This window comes from Paramormyrops kingsleyae, chromosome 17, assembly GCF_048594095.1.
Source record: "Paramormyrops kingsleyae isolate MSU_618 chromosome 17, PKINGS_0.4, whole genome shotgun sequence".
Lineage (NCBI taxonomy): Eukaryota > Metazoa > Chordata > Actinopteri > Osteoglossiformes > Mormyridae > Paramormyrops > Paramormyrops kingsleyae.
This window is the reverse complement of record NC_132813.1, coordinates 1303684-1323683: the sequence shown is the minus strand read 5'-3', so window position 1 is coordinate 1323683 and position 20000 is coordinate 1303684. Positions and strand designations below refer to the sequence as shown.

Here is a 20000-nt window from a genome sequence, read left to right as displayed (position 1 = left end):
AGTTTGCTGCCATTGCAGTATTAACCACCTGCTTCTCGCAATCTCACAGTGGATGTGTATTTATATACCCGTTTACCGGGCCCCTCTCCCTGCCACCTTGTGGAACCCCAACGCCCACGGAGGGAGAGGGCCCCCCCCAACGCCGACAGCGGGAGAGAGGGCCCCCCAACACCCACGGTGGGAAAGGGCCCCCGGTGGTGCCACTGAACGCCGATCACGCCACCATGCTAAATAATGCGCCAAAAATAACCTGTCCAGCTGAAGCAGACCCAGCCGGGTGGCTCTTCCAGCCACGGTGAGGCCCCTGGGGGACAGGATGGGGCTGTAAACCCCCCCCTGCATTCACAGGGGACTGAGCTGTCTGCCAGGGTGGGTAAGGTGTCACAAGACATCGATGCTCCAAAGACATAATGTGGAAACTATGAGGGAGGAATTTTATTCATGTGGAAGCCGAACCGGCTGCAATGTGGGGGGGGGGGGGTTCAGGTATCCGTAATGGACTCTGTTCGCAGTACAGCCAGTGTGTTCGCTTGTAGCCCTGTAGAGCTGCATACCTGTTACATTTCTGTCTGGGCTCCTCGTAAAATCTGCTCACATTTGACAGCTTAAGGAGCAGTCAGTCAGTCGGCTGTGCCACGCTGTCCTGGGGGGTCCTGAGGACGGGGAAACGGGAGATGCACATAGCTTTATGCTTTCTGGGGCTTGAGCTCAAATTAGCCCGACGGGGTCCGGAACAGACCGTGAAGGCATTACCGCCTCAGACAAGATGGGCTGTTAAGGACCTTGCCAGGCTTCCCGGCTCTCTCTAGTACACTGGAGATAGTTGTGGAGCTTCACTGTATGCTGTACGCAGTGAAGGCCATACTGACCAGTGGAGTGGCCCCAACCAAGACAGGTTAACCAGGCACCCTGGACATGTGACCATCCCTCTGACCATGTGGGCTTTCCTATGCTTGTACAAACAGGTGTGGTGTAGTGGGGTGACCCTAGTTGAATAGGGGGAGGGGGTGATCACTGGGGGTTGGGGGGGTTAAGCAGAGGAACTCATGCCAGGCATAATCTGCACCCTGGCAGTCACTGGAATGCGAATCAGGACTTTCCTAATGAAATCTCCCAGACACCCTAAACCTATTAATAGCAGGCTGGGGGTGAGGTGGGGGGGGGGGGGGTTCTGCTTGCAGCTGAGCCCTGAAGCCCCGCAGTGTAAGAACATGCTGAGGCTAACTGGAGTTACTAAAGTGCCCATGTGTGTGAGTGAATGGTTAGGGTTAGGGTTAGGCCTGCGACGGGTTGGCGCCCCATCCTGGGTTGTTCCCTGCCTTTTTGCCCATAGGTTCCAGACCCCCCTGTGACCCTGAATAAGACAAATGGTTACAGAAAATGGATGGTTGGGATTGAGTTTAGGGTTAGGGTTAGGTTAGGGTTAGGGTTAGGTTAGCAAAAGCCTCTGAACAGCATTACTTAGTAGCTGTGTTTACCCAGACGCCTCTGAAATACATCGAGAGTTTCTGCTCTGCTAAGGGAGAAAAAAGATGAAGGAGGGGTTCTCAAGTGTCATTTAATCCAAACTATACACATTAAAGGCACAGTCTTACGCAGCAAAAATAGGAATCTCTTTGGTTCAGGAAATCACTGTTTACCATCAGCTGAGAACAAAAACCTTGCCTATAACATATAAAACTCACAGCACCACACAGCTCTGTACAAACAGCCCTTCGCTACAGGCGGCCGCCACGGAACCGACCCCACGACACCGACGCCACGGAACCGACCCCGCAGCACCGATGCCACGGAACCGACCCCGCAGCACCGACGCCACGGAACCGACCCCACGACACCGACCCCACGACACCGACCCCACGACACCGACGCCACGGAACCGACCCCACGACACCGACGCCACGGCACCGACCCCACGACACCGACGCCATGGCACCGACCCCACGACACCGACGCCACGGCACCGACGCCACGGCACCGACCCCACGACACCGACGCCACGGCACCGACCCCACGACACCGACGCCACGGAACCGACCCCACAACAGTGTCACAGCACCGACCCCGCAGCACCGATGCCACGGAACCGACCCCGCAGCACCGGTGCCTCGTCACATCTTCACGCAGCTGCTTGGAATGAACAGAAAGACGGGATGCTAGATGGATGGAGGAAGAAGAAACTAATGCAAAGCTGGAGTGTGGAGAAGTAAATTGATCACGGCTCTGCATGTAGCTGTCTGCGCACTGCTAATCGTTTAAATAATAATAATAATAATAATAATAATAATAATAATAATAGTATTTATATTTCTTTAAGATAAGGCTGGCATTGCACTGCTGGGAAGCAGGTGGAAACCCGCATTCAGCACTTCTGTCCTGTCCACGATTTCAAACCCGCTGTATATGTGAAATAAAGCTGATCACAGAACACCAGAACTCAAAGAAAATGACAGCAAGCTTTAAATAAACAGGATCCCTGTTAGTCTCTATTGCACAGCAACAAAGATCAGGACATAATGAGCATGTTCACTCATCTCTCTCATATTTAGGGTGGTTTGTGGGATAGCCTGAACATTGAGTATTATTATTTGTGATAAATTAATGGTATTTTAAAAAATAACAAATAATTTTTTTAAAGTTGGGTCTGAAATTCTTTCATGGCCCAACTGCCCCGTTCTGGCCAACAGAGGCACGTAACACTGCACCCCCCCCCCCCCCAGCCAGTCTGGGTTATATTTAACCCAGACTACCTTAAATCTGACAAATTATCTGGCTAAGCAAGAAATCCTGCTTTGTGATACGAGCCCCAGATGGGCATCTGCACAGAGAAATATATACATTTGACAGACAGGACGGATGGGCTGACAGTAAGGGGGGAGGGGGAGGGTGATGTTGGCGGGATTGGCAGACGATGACAGCTTGTATTGCTGGTTGCCCTCTCCGCTAAAGAAGTTTCCGGGTACAGACCGAAAAGTGCTACTGTAGACGCCGACACTCTAAACGGAGGGGGACGGGGGGGTCTGCCTCGGCTTCTTTCCATTGTCCTGACCTTTGGGTTTCTACCCAAGACACCTGAGACCCCACCTTCTCTGAGCACCGGGGGGGGGGGGGGGGGTTACAGCAGCACCTTCACATTCACTCCAGCGCCCACCAAAGCCGTGTGAAGACGATCTGTCGCAGAACCTGCGCCTCTGTTTTTACTCCCGTTTTGGACTGTCTAATGAACACATGTGACCTACACACCAACCCCCCCCCCAGCCACCCGCATGGCAGGACGTCCCACCTGGAGGCGGGGCTCAGGCCAGACCGTTGAAGAATGATGTCACTGAGCCAAAAACAAGCAAAGTGTTTTATGACTGTCCTAAGATCCACCACCTCCTCCCATCCTGCTTACTGTCCTTGGGAGAGGAGACTCTTTCCATGGAACTTTCCAGAAGCCTTTCCATAGGGGCCAAAGATGATGTCACAACCTCCAGTGCTCTTCCAGAGCCGACTCGGTAAGGAATATAAACCCTTTTCCTGTCCTGGGGATGCCCTTCAGCTGCACTCCTCCTCTCTCTCTCTCTTCATCTCACTCGTTCTTTTCCCGTCCTTCTGTAAGTGCCTTGTATTGCAAGATTGGGCACCAGCTCAGATCAGTATTTCCACCACGTCTGCGTCCGGCAGTTCCGGCCTCTGACCTGCCCCACTGGGGGGTTTGAGGTCTGTGGGCTTTGTGGAGGCAGGTGGGCTCTCTGTGGGAACGGAAGAGAACGGAAGCTCAGATCCCCTTCAAGCCTGCAGATTTCACACGAGGCTGCCAAGACTGTCCTCTTGGCTCTAGGGCGAATCATTATCCCATAATGGAAAAGACCAGTATTGTTATTGTCATAATTTGTCCAAAGGTATGCTGTATTCTGAACATATTCTCTGATTGGATACCTCACTAAAGGAATGTCAATGTCAGCCCCGCCCACATCTCACCTGCACACTCTGATTGGATAAGCAACTTGCTAAAGGAACAGACAATGAGGAAGCTGTCAGCCCCGCCCACGTCTCACCTGTGCTGTCTGGCCCACCCCTCGGTAAGGTATGGCGGAAGACAGGGCTGCCACTGGGCGTGTTGCCCAGGCGGGAACGGCCCGCAATGGAGGTGGCCCTTTGCGTCTCGGGGCTCCTTTCAGTCTGCGTGCAGCTGTCCCGGCTGCCCGTCTTCGAGTGGGCGGAGAGCAGGGGCGTGGCCGGCAGGGAGGACGCGGTAGCGGGGGACGGGGGGGGGGGCGGGAGGGCCTCCATGGCCTCTTTTCCAAGGAGGGCATCTGAAAAGACATGGAGACATCCTCCTGAGACAGTGATGCTTCCTCCGCATGATTAACTAAAATATCAAGTAACTGAAGGGTCTCCTGAATATGACCTGATATCATCCATACTCACTGGCACTGCCCTTCCAGCTGCGCCCCTCTCTCCTGTCCTCCGGACCGCCAGTGCCCGTCTGGGAGGCTTGGCGCGGGTGGAGGCCAGTCGCTGCGGAGATGGAGGGCACGGAGCGTGCAGGCCGTAGGGGCGTGGCCTCCGCCTTGCCTTGCTCCTTGCGGGAGCGCTGCTGTAGCACCTTGATCATGGCATCCTTCTCGATGATCTGGGCGTGGAGGTTCTTGATCCTGTGCGGAGGCAGTGAATGGAAGGGTGACCCTCATGCTCGCTCCTGCCCCCTGCCATGCCCAGGCCACCCCGCCCAGTCCGGCCCGGTACCTGTGCTCCATGTCCTGGCAGCGTCGGTTGGCCTGCAGGATCTCCTCCTCCTCCTGCCAGATGCGGGCTTCCAGGGAGCCGTCGCTGTAGCTGCCGTCGCGGGAGTGGTTGATGATGGTTGTGTCCCTGCGGAGTGGCGCAGGCCAAGGTTGTGGGTTCAGGTCCCAGAACGACTGCTGCTGTCCAGCACTCAATCCCAGTCTGTACCCCTGGTTTAGCCTCTGAGGCTCACTGGCGCCCCCCCCCCATCCCGTACCTCTGTGCGGCGGCAGTGGCGGCCGCGTCCATGGCGAAGTGTCTCATGGCGCTCTCCTCCAGGTACTTCTGTTCCCACTTGGTCATGTCAGCCTCCAGTGCCAAGATGCGCTCCTCTTTCTCCCTCAGGAGCTCCATCAGGGCAGGGGCGCTACGCCCCGAGGACGCGGTACTCTGCGACACCCCACCCAGGCGCTGCTCCAAAATTTGGGGGCGGGTGCAGAAGAATGGGAGGGAGGGGAGGATGAAGCTGCTGAAATGCGCACTGTGTTCATGTAGCGGAGAAGAAAGGTGACGCCTCTGGAAGCGTGGATTTCAATGCAGGAGGAACAGAGACTGAAGGTTTATCCCAGACCATCAAATTAAAGCCCATCTTCCCAGACCTCAGGAAGCACAGCGGTCTGAGGCAGGAATCCAGGCTGGGGGCTGCAGCATGGAAAGCTGACAGAGGAGCCATATGAATCTCCCCAGCCCCCAAGCGCTGGGTCTTTAGCACTCAGGTACGGGCTCTCTGGGGTTGGCGTCACCCGACCTTAAGCACACTGACAGAGGCTATGCTCCAAAGCACCCAGAGGCGTTTGGCCCATAGAGAACCCTCCTCCTTTACCACATCCTTCCTGTTTGTGAGGACCCTGCAATCACAGCGGAGGCTGACTGCATAATTGCAGGGGGGTGGGAGCCAAGGAGTCGGCCGTGAAGTTTCACTGCACCTCCAGCTGGACAATGACCCAGCTGACCCAGCTATGTGACTGGTGTCCAAGGACCTTCTAGCAAGAACCCCAGATGTTAACTGAGGGTGACTGGTTTGAATCCCTATGTCTGAGAATAACCAAATGCCCACAAGAACTCACATAAACATCATCATGAAGGGGAACTGGGGGAGCTGGGGGGGGGGTCTCACCTGCTGTGTCCGCAGCGACTCCAGCTCGCGCTCTAGGCGTGTGCGCAGACGCCTCTCCAGCTGCTCCCGCTTCTCGCAGGCAGCCTGCAGCTGGCTGAGCGCCTGCTGGAGCTTCTCCACTCTGTCCACGTACACCTGCTTCTTCCGCAGCTGGGGGGCACCCCGGGGGGAGGAGTCAAGCAGGGAGAGACATGCCCGCCGTATCTTTCCTCTTTGAATATTTCTAGAAATTCTTCTGTTTCTCAGTTTTTCAAACTGCTAAAGCTTATGCTGATGCTGATGCAGAACCCAACTGACCTGAATGCTGAACATGAGGGTTAGTTAGCGGCAAAGGAACGGCCAAATCAGACAAACCAAAGCAGTTCGGTCCCTGACCAATAGGGGGCGACGGGCAAAGGGATCTTCTGTACCTCCTCCTCCAGCTTGACCACTCTGCCCTGACCGTTGCTAAGCGCCTGTTCCAGGACCTCGATGTGCCGCCGCTGGTCCTCGCTGGCCGAACGCAGAGCCGCAGCCTCCATCTCCAGCTTCTCTCGCTCTTTTGCACTTTCCCTGCCTGGGGGGTGAAGGAGCGGGAGGGGCGTCAGAACAGGGCCTGCAACGCCGCATGGTCGCATTAGCTGCGCTGATGTCTGCTGCGTCTGGGCGTGAGGCTGCATGCTAGGGTCTGCTGCGGCAGGGGGCCCAGCGCTGCCATAGAATGCTGGAGTAACGCTAATGTAACACCAGAGTAATGCTGCCATAACACTAACATACTAATGAAAAGCAACTGTAACGTTAATGTAACACTGCCGTTACACTAACATGATACCTCAGTAATGCTAATGTAGCACTAATGTAAAGCCACCAGTAATGCTAATAAAACAGCAATGCAATGCTGCCGTAACACTAATGTAACCTTGTAGTAACACCAACTTAACGCTGTCATAACACTAACATAGCAATGCTTATGTAAAGCCATTGTAATGTTAATATATCACTGCTGTAATGCCAGCACAATGCTGCCATAATGCAAATGTAACGTTAATGTAACGCTGCCATAATGCTAATGTAACGTTAATGTAACACTGCCATAATGCTAATGTAACGTTAATGTAACGCTGCCATAATGGTAATGTAACGTTAATGTAACACTGCCATAATGCTAATGTAACACTGCCATAATGCTAATGTAACGTTAATGTAACACTGCCATAATGCTAATGTAACGCTGCCATAATGCTAATGCAATGCTGATGTAACACTGATGTAACGCCAGTCTAATGCTAACGTAACATTGCTGTAACGCTGGAAGAAGAGGTCTTTGCATGAGCAGGGACTTTCACAGGCAGATTTAGTTCCATAATCCATACTGAGATACACAGAGCTGCTGCTGCCACACAAGGACAAGTTCACAGACTGGCCAGCAGAGGACGCTAGCTTCAGCCCGGCCCTCCTTTTTAAGGCACACGCCTGCCCCCCCCCCCCGGGAGGCGGACTACCCTCAGAGCACAAGGGCGTGTTTCCTGGCTGAAACCACAGCGTCTCCCCAGGAATCGAATTACATGCATTCCTCCCGTCCGCTTGTGGGACTTTCAGACACGTAACCGCAGCACCGGCTACTGTGTCTGCTGTGCCCCCAGCCCCCCAAGGTAAGACCTGTCCTGAGACCTGACACCGGACCCCTCGGCCGGTACCCATGCGGTCACACGGCCCCCGAGTGCCACGCCACCTGCCGTACCTAATCTCCAGGCTACCCCGGATTACCACTGTTATGTATGGAATGCTAGCCACGGGATTTATTTTTGCCAAGGCATGGCAACTTGTCCGAGCGAGCGCTGGCACGCCCACAGGCCTACAGCGGGGGCCCCTCCCCGACGCACTGGCAAGCATGAGGGTCAAGGGTGTGGCAGAATACCCTCCCCCCCACCCGAGAGAAAGAGAACGTGTGTTTGCGTGTGGATTGTAGCTGGGTGTGTGTGTGTGTCTGTGTGTCTGTCTGTCTGTGTGTGTGTGTGTGTGTGTCTGTGTGCGTGTGCGTGTGCGTGTCTGTGTGCGTGTCTGTGTCTGTGTGCGTGTGTGTGTCTGTGTGCGTGTGTGTGTGTCTGTGTGTATGAGGGGGTGCTCAGGTCTGGCCGGCAGTTGTGCCACTTGCCAGTTAAGGACCAGGTGCGTAAAAAGCCTGGCCGCTGAGGTTAGGTCAGCCCTGCGACTTCCTGCCAGCACTGAAAATCACATCGAGGCCCCACTGCACACGACCTTGCATGGCATCAACGGCCAACTCCAGTCAGGAATAAACTGTTAAAAAGCATTCGGGCTGATGGACCACGGCAGATATTTCCCACAGAAGCCAGAGTCTCCAAATTGCATTATGGGAAGATTCAACAAGCCCAAATGAGACTTCTGGGACATAAGATATCTTCCCCAGTTCAGTGGATACAACTGAACTGTTTGGTTTTCATGTGGTGCAGAGATTCAGCAAATCACGCAGTGAAACGCACACTGCAAGTCACGTAGCCTAACACCAGTGCTTAATTTGTGCCAGAGTTCAGCTCTGAGACCCCTGGCTCAGGGCAGTCTGCGCTCCCAAGTGACCAGCAGTCCCCATTGGACACCAGATATCAGGTGGTCAGGCTGTGCCCAATGGGAGGCATCTCGAAATCAGACCAGCAACGACCCCATTCATGCCCAGTCTAGGTAACACTGCATACAACCCAAACTGCAACACGACCAAACTGTGGGGCTGCAGGAGCGAGAAGGCTATCTGATCACCGCCACTGAAGGGGCAGGAAGGGGAACTGGCTTGAAACAATGTCCAGCAGGCATTGAAAAGAGCTCCATGGAATGTTCTAGATGTCTGCAATGGCCTCCATTAAACATCTTATCAAACTCGCTGTGTCTGGTGTGAAAAAAACAGCAGCCCACACATCTCTCTTTTTTTCTCCAAGGCCAAAAACAGCATAATTTTGTCCAAACCGTTTTTAGCCACAGGAAGCAGTGTTGGCCGTTAGGGGGGGGGAAGAAAAAACAGGAAGGCCTCCTAAGTGCTGGGTGTGGAGGTCCCCAGAGCCTAGGGCTGGCAGGCCATGATACTCACTGTGGGAGACGTGGAGACCTAAGGGCCAGCCTTCATCACTGCTCTCCAAGTCCCTGCTGGCCAGCTGCCGATTGGCTGTCTCCAGGCGATCTGTGAATGGGAGACAACGTCAGAAAACGGGCCATGGAGAACTGAGACATTCATAGAGAAGGTTACGTGCACATTCCTGGAGATGTGTAATTGATTTATAGAAGTTTAGAGATTAACAGAGGATGTAGTAAAAGGTAATGCAAGAGCAAGGTCAGGAGGTTAATCTGCATGGGGCCTTTAGGGGTAGATCTGGTTTCATCCCATGTGTACAGTATGAGTGAAGGTGCCACACAAACGATCCTGACCTCTCAAGTCCCTGTTGAAGTCATGCAGTCTCCTGATCTCTCCCTCCAGCTTGTTCTTCATGGCCTTGTCCAGAGACTCCCTCTTGGTTGAGCTCTTCACCAGACCCTCGTAAGCCTCTGAGATCTTCTGGATCTCACTCTCAAGCTGGAAGACATCATGGTGGCTTCTGTAAGTCTGCGGCCAGACTCCTCATGGAGCAGTAACTCTCCACGGGGTTTAACACGTGTTGCTGCCTGAGGCCTTGGAGATCAGTACATAAGAACAGAGCATCCCAGCTATACAAACAGACCTATACCTAGGGAAGCAGTTCTTTAGTATTCACTCATCCATCCATTTTCTATACTGCTCGTCCTATGCGGGGTCGCAGGGGACTGGGAGTCTATCCTGGAAATAAGGAGCACAAGGCAGGAAATGACCCATGACAGAGTTTCTGAGTTTGCATGTTCCCCAACCCAGTCTAAGATAATGGTTAGATGAACTGGTCTGTTTGCTTGGACAGTTGCTGTACCAGTAGAAGTAAACACTGAAATTCATTTCACACCAAAAGGGTGAGGTCTGCTGGTTTCAGATCAGATTATCATTACAGCCACTCTGAATAAAGATCCATCTATTAGCACTGCTAAGTACTTCTTAGTACCATATTAACTTTGGCAGTGTGGCAGTGTGGCAGTGAGGCAGTGTGGCAGTGAGGCAGTGTGGCAGTGAAGTCCGGACAGCTGCCCCATTCCAGCCACCACACATGTGCTTCCCTGACCGGGGCTCCATGGTTCTGCTGGAGGGGGCCAGTGGGGTCCTATAAAAGGGGGTTTTGTTTCATTGTTTCAATGTGTGTGGTGTGTGGGGTGGGGGGGGGGCGGGGTCACCGTGGCAATTCAAGATCAGGTTTCTCTTTATGCGCCAAGGAGCCACCAACTCTCTTCACAAAGCCTGCCCCCCCCACACACACACACTTAGCCCTTCTCGATTCCAGATGCCCTCCGCCCCACCCCCAGACACCATGCTGTGACCTCCCTGCCTTAAAAATCAATGCACCTATCTATTGTCTCCCCCCAGCACAGACTGGTGATATACAGGCTGTTCAAGCACAGCATCAGTTTAACAGACACTGGGAAGAACCCATTTAACAGCTGGGGGGGGGGGGGGGATGGGGGCTACAGAAGTCGTCATGGATCTGCTGAAGATGTTGAAAAATGGACTGGGATGCCTAGATCATGGGCGTTCGTCACTCCCATGCATTGGGCCCAGTGGCTTGGTGCGTGTCCCTTTGGGGGGCGGGGGGCAGCCCTTACCCGATGGAGCCTGCTCGCCTTCTCACTCTGGCCCTGCATCTCCAGCCTCAGCATCTTGTTCTCGTCTGACAACATCTCCACCATCTGCTGTGCTCGGGCCACAATGGCGAAAGCGTCCCCAGGGTGCTGAGGGACGCCGGGCCCCAGGGCCGGCTGGGGGGCCAGCGACGCTGGCAGGGTGGAGACCTGCGAGGATGTTGGGCTGTGTTGCTGTAGAGGCGATACCGGGAACTGCCTACAGGGGGCGACAGGGGGAGACCATGAAACATCTCCCACTATGGAGACTGAAGTTCTCAGCTGCTAATGTTTATTTAGAAGGTTTTATCGAAATTTAAATATCTGAGAAAGGAACCCTCCGGTCAGTCTGTCCCTGGAGCAATTTGGGGAAGAGGGCCTTGCCTTAAGCCCAATGGTGACATCGCTCTGCCAACCACAGGATTTGAACCAACAACCTTGCGATCACAGAAACACCATCCCAATCAATGGGGCCACACATCCCCCCCCAGGACGCTGCCTCACTCCTCACCCACCTGAGAGTGTAGGGGTGTGAGCAGCGGTAAAACTGCTTATAACCAGAAGGTTGCTGGTTCAAGTCCCCCAAGGGGCCCTGCTGAATTACTTAGCGGTGTTACTCATGCGGAAAGTATCCAGCTAACAAAATGATACGTGTCAGCTGAATGTAAATTTAAATGTGCCATAACTTGCATTGCTACCCCATGCAGGATGTAACCCAGGCTTATGCCCTGCGGTGTCTGGGACAGGCTCCAGCACCCCCCCCCCCCCCCACTGACCCTGGGCAGGGTAAACATTTTGAAGACAGATATCTTTGTTTATACTAGTTTTTTTAATACTGAATGCTGTCCTAAAAATGCATGATTGATAAAACATTTACATCTGCACAATACCAGTGAAACACTGGAAATGCATCACTGCAGGGGTATGAATGTGGCAAAGCAGCAGGATTTATATCAGCTGAGAGACAGGATTTCGGAAGTGTTCTGATCCCTTTCAGTCAGGCGCCGCTGGAGCGGCATTCCAAGGCTGACTGCACATACAGAGTGTGCCGGATCTCTCCGTACGTCACGCAGAGTCTCCGCCCAGCCCTCCGGAGCCGGTGACGCCCCCGGCCAGTGCCATCGCGGCAGAACGTGCGCCCCTGCATTTGGGATGCTTTTGGCTAACATCACACACCCCCGTGCTGTCCGCAGAGCTCCGACGTGCTGCGGAACGCTGACGAACTTCACTGGGTGTCACGCTGCTATAACTGGATGCTTCTAATTAAATGTCATGAATTAAGGAGACGGTGCCACGTCAGTCGTTTCTTAGGACTGGTGCGAATGAGATGTCACTTTATAATCTGTTCCAGTAATACCTCCAGTAGCACCTACACCAGCCCACGCTCCCCAAATGTCCTTAAATGCTGTGCTTTCTGCTGATCTGAATAGCTGTCTTATTAGGTCCTTGCTTTGTTGGAAGGTGTCATCTAGCTCCTGCTCCTATACTCCTATACTGCTCACACTCATGTGCAGACATCCATTCAAAGCTTAGTTTTAGCTGCCTTGTCGACTCCTCAACAATCTGTTAAATAAACTAACCTGAGTTACAAACTTAATAGCAGATTTAAGCGCCTCCTGCTTTGACCTCAGAACAAGGTGGTCAGAACATGGGCCTCACCTGGTGAAGTACTCTGGGGGTGAAGGGTATCTGACGTAGGTGATCTCCGTCCTGGTGGGCTGGGGGCGCAAGTAGGACTTGGGAAGGTCCATCATGCCACCCGCGTGGGAGTCACTGACGGCCAACCCGTGCTCTGTGGGCGGGGCCAGCGGGGATTTTCCCATGGAGGGGAGGGCCTGCTTAGACCTGAAGGGGTATTCCGGTGGGGGGCCCCGGGGGTCCACCAAGGCCTTGGCGGGGGGCAGGCCGGCTTTTGGGGCCCGGCCGGAGGAGGCTTGGCTGGGCAGGCTGCCACAGCCGGAGGCCTGCTGCCGGCCTCCATTGCGTTCCAGCGTCATCTGCATGATCCGCTCGCTCAGAGAGCGAACGTGGCCCTGCTTCAGCTCCAGCAGCGCCTCGTCGCGATGCGGGGGGGGCGCCGGGGCCCCGCGGCTCAGGGACGCCCGGCCCTCCGTGCGCGCCTTCAGGGGGGACACACAGGGCAGGGAGGAGCTGGGGGGAGGCGGGCTGGGTGGGGCTGTGGGGGCCGCGGCCGCCGGTACGTAGTAACCTGGGCCGACAGACACCGGCTGCTGACTGCGGAAGAACTGCGACTGAGCTTTGGCCTCCTCGTAGCTGGGCAGCTCCTCCATGACCTGCAGCGGGGGCTGCTGTCCTGGGCTGGGTGGCGGCGGTGGCCCCGAGACGCGACCCCCCTGCTTCTCCATGGTGGTACTGTCCACCTGGTGCTCCTGACCCTGAGGCTCCTGCCGGGCCGACTGCTGCACCATCTGTGGGTCGTCCTGGAGCGGGCCCTCAGAGGGGGACGGGGGCCCGGGGCCCGGGTGCGAGGCCTGAGCAGCGGAGGCGGGCGGCGGGGGTGGCACACCGCTCAGAGCGGCGCTGTCTCCAGCCGGGCCGCCATAACGCAGGTGCTCCTGCATCAGCCGCTGCAGAACCGTGCTAGACGACACATCCTCGGACCCCCGCATCTCACTCTCGGGGGGGAGCACGGTGGCTGGGCCAAAGCGGGACTCCTCACCTGGGAGGAGGTCGGGAAGGGTCACTCAAGAGGCAGGAGAAACCACACAGCAGCACAAGTCTAACCCAGTGAAGAGGACCTGAATGAAGCATTTGACCCAGACGCCATTGTGACTCGTACCTGATTCCCGGTCTGTGCTGATGTAGTACCGGCCAGTCAGAGGAGGCGGGTCACAGCCGTCACCCTGCACCACATGCTCCTGCCCGCAGTAGGCGTAGCCCTCGGACCCCCCGAGAGGGACGTGCAGGTGGCAGTAACCAGGGCAACCTGGGGTACAGTCAGAGTGGGCAGCGGTGAGCCTTGCAGGAGCTGGACCGATTTCCCATGGCTACAGAGTTAATTTGACCATAACATACAGCGGCATCCTCATGCAGGTGTGGTTTTCAGGGCAGTAAACACTGTAGCTCTTTATCATAACTACCGACGTCACGTTTCTCCAGATCAGCTCCTCAGCTGGGGCTGATGTTCAGACTGCGACTGTACCAACGATTAATGTATCACTAGATGCTACGACTCGCTAGCAGGTGAGCCGAGCCAACGCAGGTGACCGGAAGAGATGGAAAACTCTCCATCTGCTCATGAAGAAAGCACCACCACCACCCCGCGGAGACCCCTCCCTTCTCCCGGGAAAACCGAAATCCCTGCAGCCCCCAGCCCTGCTTGCCCGAGGCGTCCGCGTTTCGGCCAGACCTCTCGCTCATCTTGTTCCCTGCATGCTTTTCCAGGTACCGTGTGACTGGGTGCGTGTTCATTATCCTCTTTTGGGCTGTGTTGGGGTGTAAACAGGACTTTGCACCAGCCGAAATAAAGTTTCTCTCTGCAGAAATGTTTATTTTACTGTATATCTGTTATGAAGATATGTCTTCTCCCAAAGTGGAGTCAATATCTTAAGTTAAGTTAACACGGTTTTAATGCCCTTGGATCGTAATACACAGTGAACGGAAAGATCTAGCAATGTCTAGAAACTATTCCACCCAGTTCCTCTTCTTCAAAATAAACACCTCGTTTTCGTTACACAGGCTGAATGTAAGCAGACAGCATCCGGAAGGGGGTTGAAGTGAAGAAGGAATTCCCAAAACAGCAAAACGCGCCATCTGGGGAAACCTTGGGGAGGGGGGTCACGTCAGAAATACGCCTGTCGTGCCTTTGAAAACTTACAACTATTTTTACGTATTCTACCATGACCGTCCGTGTAACTGGAATGTCGAGATATGTGAGAATGTTTATATTTCAGCCAATTTTACCCATCCACGGAACATTTAATTAGTGGCATGTCTGCCACTATAATTTCAGACCATGACCTCGTCAGTATTTAAAACCGATTCATTGTTTTTGAAAAGCCACTGAAAGATTCAGGCTACTTCAGATCTCAAAGCGATCCCCGCTGTCTGGAAAAAATACGTATGATGCGGCAATTATTCTCGTCTGCCTGTAATTTATAACTTTTAAATATATAGCCTACCCATGCAAATCACCATAAATAATATAAACTTATATATAGCTTGACAAACAGAGTAAATAATACAAGAGTGTATATGTCACTTGGAATAACTTTCAAGGATATGTTAACTGGCACAGCTGTGAAATACATTTCATGTCATCCTGAAATCCGACCTTCGCGCAACTCTAACAGTGAGCAAAACGTGCTGCCTCTCAGTAACAATAAAAGTTCCCAAAAAGCGAAGCGCTTCTAAACGGACACGTCAGCCCAGAAGACCGGCCGCGGAGCTGGAGCTGCCGGTGCTCTGGGGTCCCTCATCGCCGCACCCGAGCGCATCAACCCCGCAATGGGGCCGTAGGGCAGGCGACGTATTTCGGCCCTTTAAATAGATGTAAATAGCGGAGATAAAGCCCGTCAATACCTCAGGGCAACTTATTCGCAAGCGCGTTTAAACTCGTTTATATTACGTAAGTATGTGAGTAATGTTCATACTTGGTTAAAAATACTTTAGGCGCTTCTTAGTTCTGTTATGTTGTATACAGCGCACACTTAAAAAGTCAACCCAAAAGTTATTTAAGGGTATTTCTCAGATTGGTACAAGTAAAGGCACAATTGATATGAGTCTCGGAAGCGTTTACAAAGCTTTTTCTGCGTTTTTCCTTCCACTCTGCTTGCCTATAGTGTTGAGATTTTATGCTTCGCTTTTAAATGCTCGCGTGCACCGATCGGCCCCACCAGCGCGAGGCGATGCCTGCGGTTAAAGCCGCTCGCGGACGTTACAGAATACCTTAAATCTTACCTTTTTTTCGTGACTTTTTTCGGGGATGGTGCCTGAAACGTGCAGATGCGGGATACTTTCCTGCACAGAGTGAGCCGGAGGCGCTGCCTGCCTCTCCTCGGAGAGGAGGTTTGACACGGGGTTTAGAGACGGGTCCGGTCCGGTCTGGGACAGAGCCGTGCAGGGCTATGCGGGGCGATCCGCGCGACAACAATCACTCCCATTCATAAAGGAATGAGAGGAATGCCGGCCAGCTCCCTATGGCGCGCGCCGGGTCCTAGCGCCGCCCCCTCCCACCGGTCACTACGGCGCAAAGCACCCGCACCTGCTATCCGCCGCTCCTGGGTTCTTAAACTTACTGATTGCCTTACTCTAAACGTACCCTGCTTAAAAGCCCGTCCGGTTCACTCTCTAAAACTCTCTCTACCGACATATCCACACACACAACCCACGTGTTGACCGTACCCATGTCGTCCGGGAGGTATTGATGCGGAAGATGGTCCACTTCATTTTCTGTAGGAGGAAAACAGCTCATCAAACACTGGAAACACTTAAATGGATCTTTAAAGAACCAAGAACACTAATGCACAGCATCACAAAGCAGTCCCCTCGGGAAAAACATCAAAAACTAACATCATGGCTCATAAAAGTTATTCCAATTACATATGACAGGAAATTAAAAAGAAATGGACCCGCTGATTTGGTTCAATGGCTTATGGCATAAATTATTTTTACACTAATGGAGTTTTTTTATTTGTAAATATGCAATTTTACATACATTAAAGCTTAGTTTGACTGCAGTTATAATTAAACAAATGTTGTTTAGCACATATTAATACAGTCTTTTAAATGGATCCCAGCTGAAAGATTGCTGTGCCCTAGTTCAGGATGAGAGAATTAGCGGTGGCATTCATTCACCTCTTGGGACATTTGTGGACTGATGCTGAACACCGATGTGATCCAGCCAGCGGGCCACGTCCTCTGGGATCCAGTTATCATCGGAGTCCATGTCCGGGGATGATAAGGCAGCGCTGTAAGAATGAGCATGAGGAAGGCTAAGCAAAGAAACAGCAGTACTAAGGAGAGCTGTCCTGGAGTCAGGGGCCGGCGCACGAGTGAGGCAGGTTTAGGCAGCCACCTGGGGCCCCCAACAACTAGGGGCCCCATGAAGACAAATTCCAGAAGTTACATTCATGGATGTAACATAATGTGATCATTTAATGTATAGCAGCAAGTCAGTTATTTGCATTTTAGTGACATTTTTCAGGACAGACAAAGTTGCCCCCATCCCAGCTGTAATGGACCGTTCCGTCCCAGCTGTAATGGACCGTTCCGTCCCAGCTGTAATGGACCGTTCCGTCCCAGCTGTAATGGACCGTTCCGTCTTCGAGACTTCATGCTGCCCAGGTTTCTGTTTCCACCAGAGTCTCCTTGATGTTTAACTGCCAAGCCATCCAGCACACAACACATGCAGAGTATCCTAGGCTATCATGGCAAAAGAAGGAGCTTCTTCAATTTGGCCGATCGATCCGCTGGCGTGATCCCCCCCCCCCCCCCAACTGGTGAACTGTCCTGACAGCACCCCCGCCTCCCACCCTGAATAAGTTTCGCCACTAGTACCCCAAGTTTTTATTAGCATATTATTGATGCATTTTTAATTCCCTCTCATTTCCCCTTTGGCTCCAACAAACAGCTGAAATGGCTCACTTAGGGCCCCCAGAAAAGTTAGTCTGCCACTGCCTAGGGTACAATTCCAGTTACCCTCCTCCGCCACTGAAACGAAAATATCTGTGTTGCATTACCTCAAGCAGCATGATACCCCCCTACCCCCCTACCTGGTGATATGTCCATACTTTATATTTACAGCTGAAGCTCTAACCCTGCACTTGTTTACCCTTGTCCTGGGGAGAGGGGGGTGTCAGAGAATCCACTTTTATGGATGTATTTTCTCCATCCACCAATACGCTAAAAGGCTGAGTTTAGCGTGGCCCGCTGGTGCCAACATCTCATCATTAGCAGGAGCGAAGCAAGCTGCAACCCAGAGTGTATAACAATGCTTACGATTGTGTGAAACATTTCCCCTTTAACTTTTATGGCTAATTTTGAGGTAATTTAGCATTCTCCAGGCAGAAACACCGTCCAACCATTACATCCACTCTCCTGATCCCTGCCAATCAGCTCATTGCATCGTTATTGTTGACGTGTTGTTTGGCTTCATAGTTATTATGGACATACATCAATGCAATATTCCTTATAGGTCAGACTGGTGTTAATGCTGAATTTGAGCCGAAAGAACCATTATACTGGTATGGGTTTGCACCAGGGTCGATTCTAGGGTATCCACATTTCAAAACATGAAAAATAAATGATGAAATGATTACATCTGATGTAGTGACGCAGTTATGTGGAAATCATCTTGAATCGTCTATGAAAATCTTTTAAAATATTTTGGTAAAATGCAGTTTCTGCTAACATTTCTACAAGTATGGTTATTTAAACATGTATGGAAACACACAGTTATTTGCCATGAGGCATATGAAAACTTACACACACATAAGCATTTAACAGTTTAAAATGAAGGTCAGTGAGCTTATGCTAGCCAGCTTATATAAGTGCTGTTTTGCTTACTGACCAGTATCTTAAAAAAAAAAGCCACTATGCTTTTTTCCTTTATATTTAACACTGGGGTTAAATATGGAGCGTGTCTTGTGACAATATTCAATAAAAATTGTCATTTAAATTTTGAAATTATAATTAAAATGGTCATTTAAATGATTATTTATAAACATGTTATTTAAATGATTATTCAATTTACAATTTCAAATTTACCAGCAACCACTAAAATTTCCTGTCAAAGTCACCCATCAAACTCCGTGGGCGGGCTCTAAACAAAAACCTAACATCTGATTGGTTACTTTGCAAACTAAGTCCGAATAGATCGAGCTCGCCTAGTCGATTGAATTCTCATTTATAACTGCGTTTTGTCTGTTCCGTCCTGGGTCCGTATTACATCATAATTTCCCCAAATCGTAAAATAAACTCTTCTAAATTTAGGATAACAGTTAAGCTGTCCTACCTTTCACTGGCCACCACATAGTGTTAGTATAGCTAAACTTGTTATCGTTATGTCATGAGCGTGGCTGCGCGATTATCCTAAATGGGGAAGATAATTTAGAAACCTTGTGTAATTCACTTTTCCTATCTTAACTTATGTTAATTTCAACCGGGTCCTAACCCTAGTTACCATGGTCACCAAATAGTTAAGATTGGACCTGCAGGAAAGGAACGACCTGGACGGAATAGACAAAACGCGGATATAAATGAGAATTCAATCGACTAGGTGAGTTCGATCTGTTGTGACTTAATCTGCAAAATAACCACTAAGAGGTTTTTCTTAGATCAAGCCCGCTGATTTGATGGGTGACTTTGACAGAAAAATGTAATGGTTGTTGGTATAATTTAAATTGTAATTTAAATAATCATTTAAACAACAATTCACATTATTATTTAAATAATCATTCAATTGACGGTTTATTATTTATAATTTAAATAATAATTTACACGACATGTTTATGTATTGAATATTGTTGCACAACACTCTCCATAGTTAAACACACTAAACAAGTAATGATAAAATACATGCCCTGGGGTCACTAGTCGCGGTAAAGCTTTCATCTGTCTCAGCTTTGTTAACTGGATTCATACGCCAACGTGTCACGAAATACTGTAGGCTTTCATAAGTATACTTCACAACTTCTTAAAAAAATGTGATTTTTCCTTTTAAATGTATGCGTAACAAATTTAAGCATCACCTGTAACATACAATTAAGTACGTATGATTGACGTTTGAAAGTGCAGAAGGTAAAGGTTTTAAATACTCTTTGCAAAGTGCGGCATTTGTTTCAGTTGTGAGAACTAAAGACGGTAAGATGCCCGTGACACCTTCTGCACCTCCAGACGTTCCTTGTTAACAGGACACAAAGGTACCTTGCTGTGTACACTAGTGTGTCACCCCCGGTTTACCAGCACACCTCTCTCTCCCGCTGTCTGGGAGCGGGCCGTCGGCTCTGCATGGACTGTGCCTTACCTGGCTTCCCCTAACGGGCGATGTGGCTGATAAGCGACGCTCTTTCCTCCGTCCTCGCCGCTGTTATGAACAAAGAGGGTTTTTTCTGCGCCGAGGGATGCGCCGTCTGGGTGACGCCGGTGTCGGAGGTATGCAGCCGCTGCCCGGACTTGCAGGCTTTCGGAGTCACACTCCGGAGGGCCTTGAAGTGTAAACTGGGAGCAGAGCTTTCTGCCAGGATTTTGCTTCTTTCCGGGCACATTCCGGCACCTCTGGCCTTGCACGGTTTATCTCTCCGGTTGTAACGACGCTGGCCGCAAAGACGGTGCATACTTTTCCATTGATGTGGAAGCGCACGACTACTTTATACTGGGCGCTCCCTCTGTCACCAGTTATGTGTGTGTTTTATCACAAAGTAACGGATATTGCACT

General features: G+C 51.5%; 1 protein-coding gene and 1 long non-coding RNA gene across 3 annotated transcripts in view; one reads left to right on the top strand and one right to left on the bottom strand.

The window, feature by feature from the left end:
* Positions 1–986, top strand: part of LOC111833895 (uncharacterized) — a 7878-nt gene extending 6892 nt beyond the window's left edge. The window contains exon 3 of the long non-coding RNA XR_002835862.2: positions 1–986. This exon is cut by the window's left edge and continues 329 nt beyond it. This is a non-coding gene — a long non-coding RNA (uncharacterized lncRNA).
* Positions 987–1544: 558 nt separating this feature from the next.
* LOC111833863 (angiomotin-like protein 1) lies at positions 1545–19748 on the bottom strand. 2 transcript variants are annotated; one of them, XM_023792539.2, is made up of 15 exons: positions 19590–19748; positions 16421–16533; positions 15968–16015; positions 13404–13550; positions 12263–13283; positions 10589–10823; positions 9299–9443; positions 8964–9053; positions 6298–6443; positions 5888–6037; positions 4988–5181; positions 4732–4857; positions 4414–4640; positions 4041–4298; positions 1545–3734 (listed from the first exon to the last, which is right to left on the bottom strand). In XM_023792539.2, the coding sequence occupies exons 2-15, from the start codon at positions 16509–16511 to the stop codon at positions 3631–3633; spliced, it is 2982 nt and encodes a 993-aa protein (XP_023648307.2). In that variant the 5' UTR covers positions 16512–16533; positions 19590–19748; the 3' UTR covers positions 1545–3630. The 2 variants fall into 2 exon arrangements, with proteins under 2 accessions (XP_023648307.2, XP_023648308.2); XM_023792540.2 differs by lacking the exons at positions 15968–16015; positions 16421–16533; positions 19590–19748 and adding an exon at positions 15524–15830.
* Positions 19749–20000: the final 252 nt, after the last annotated feature.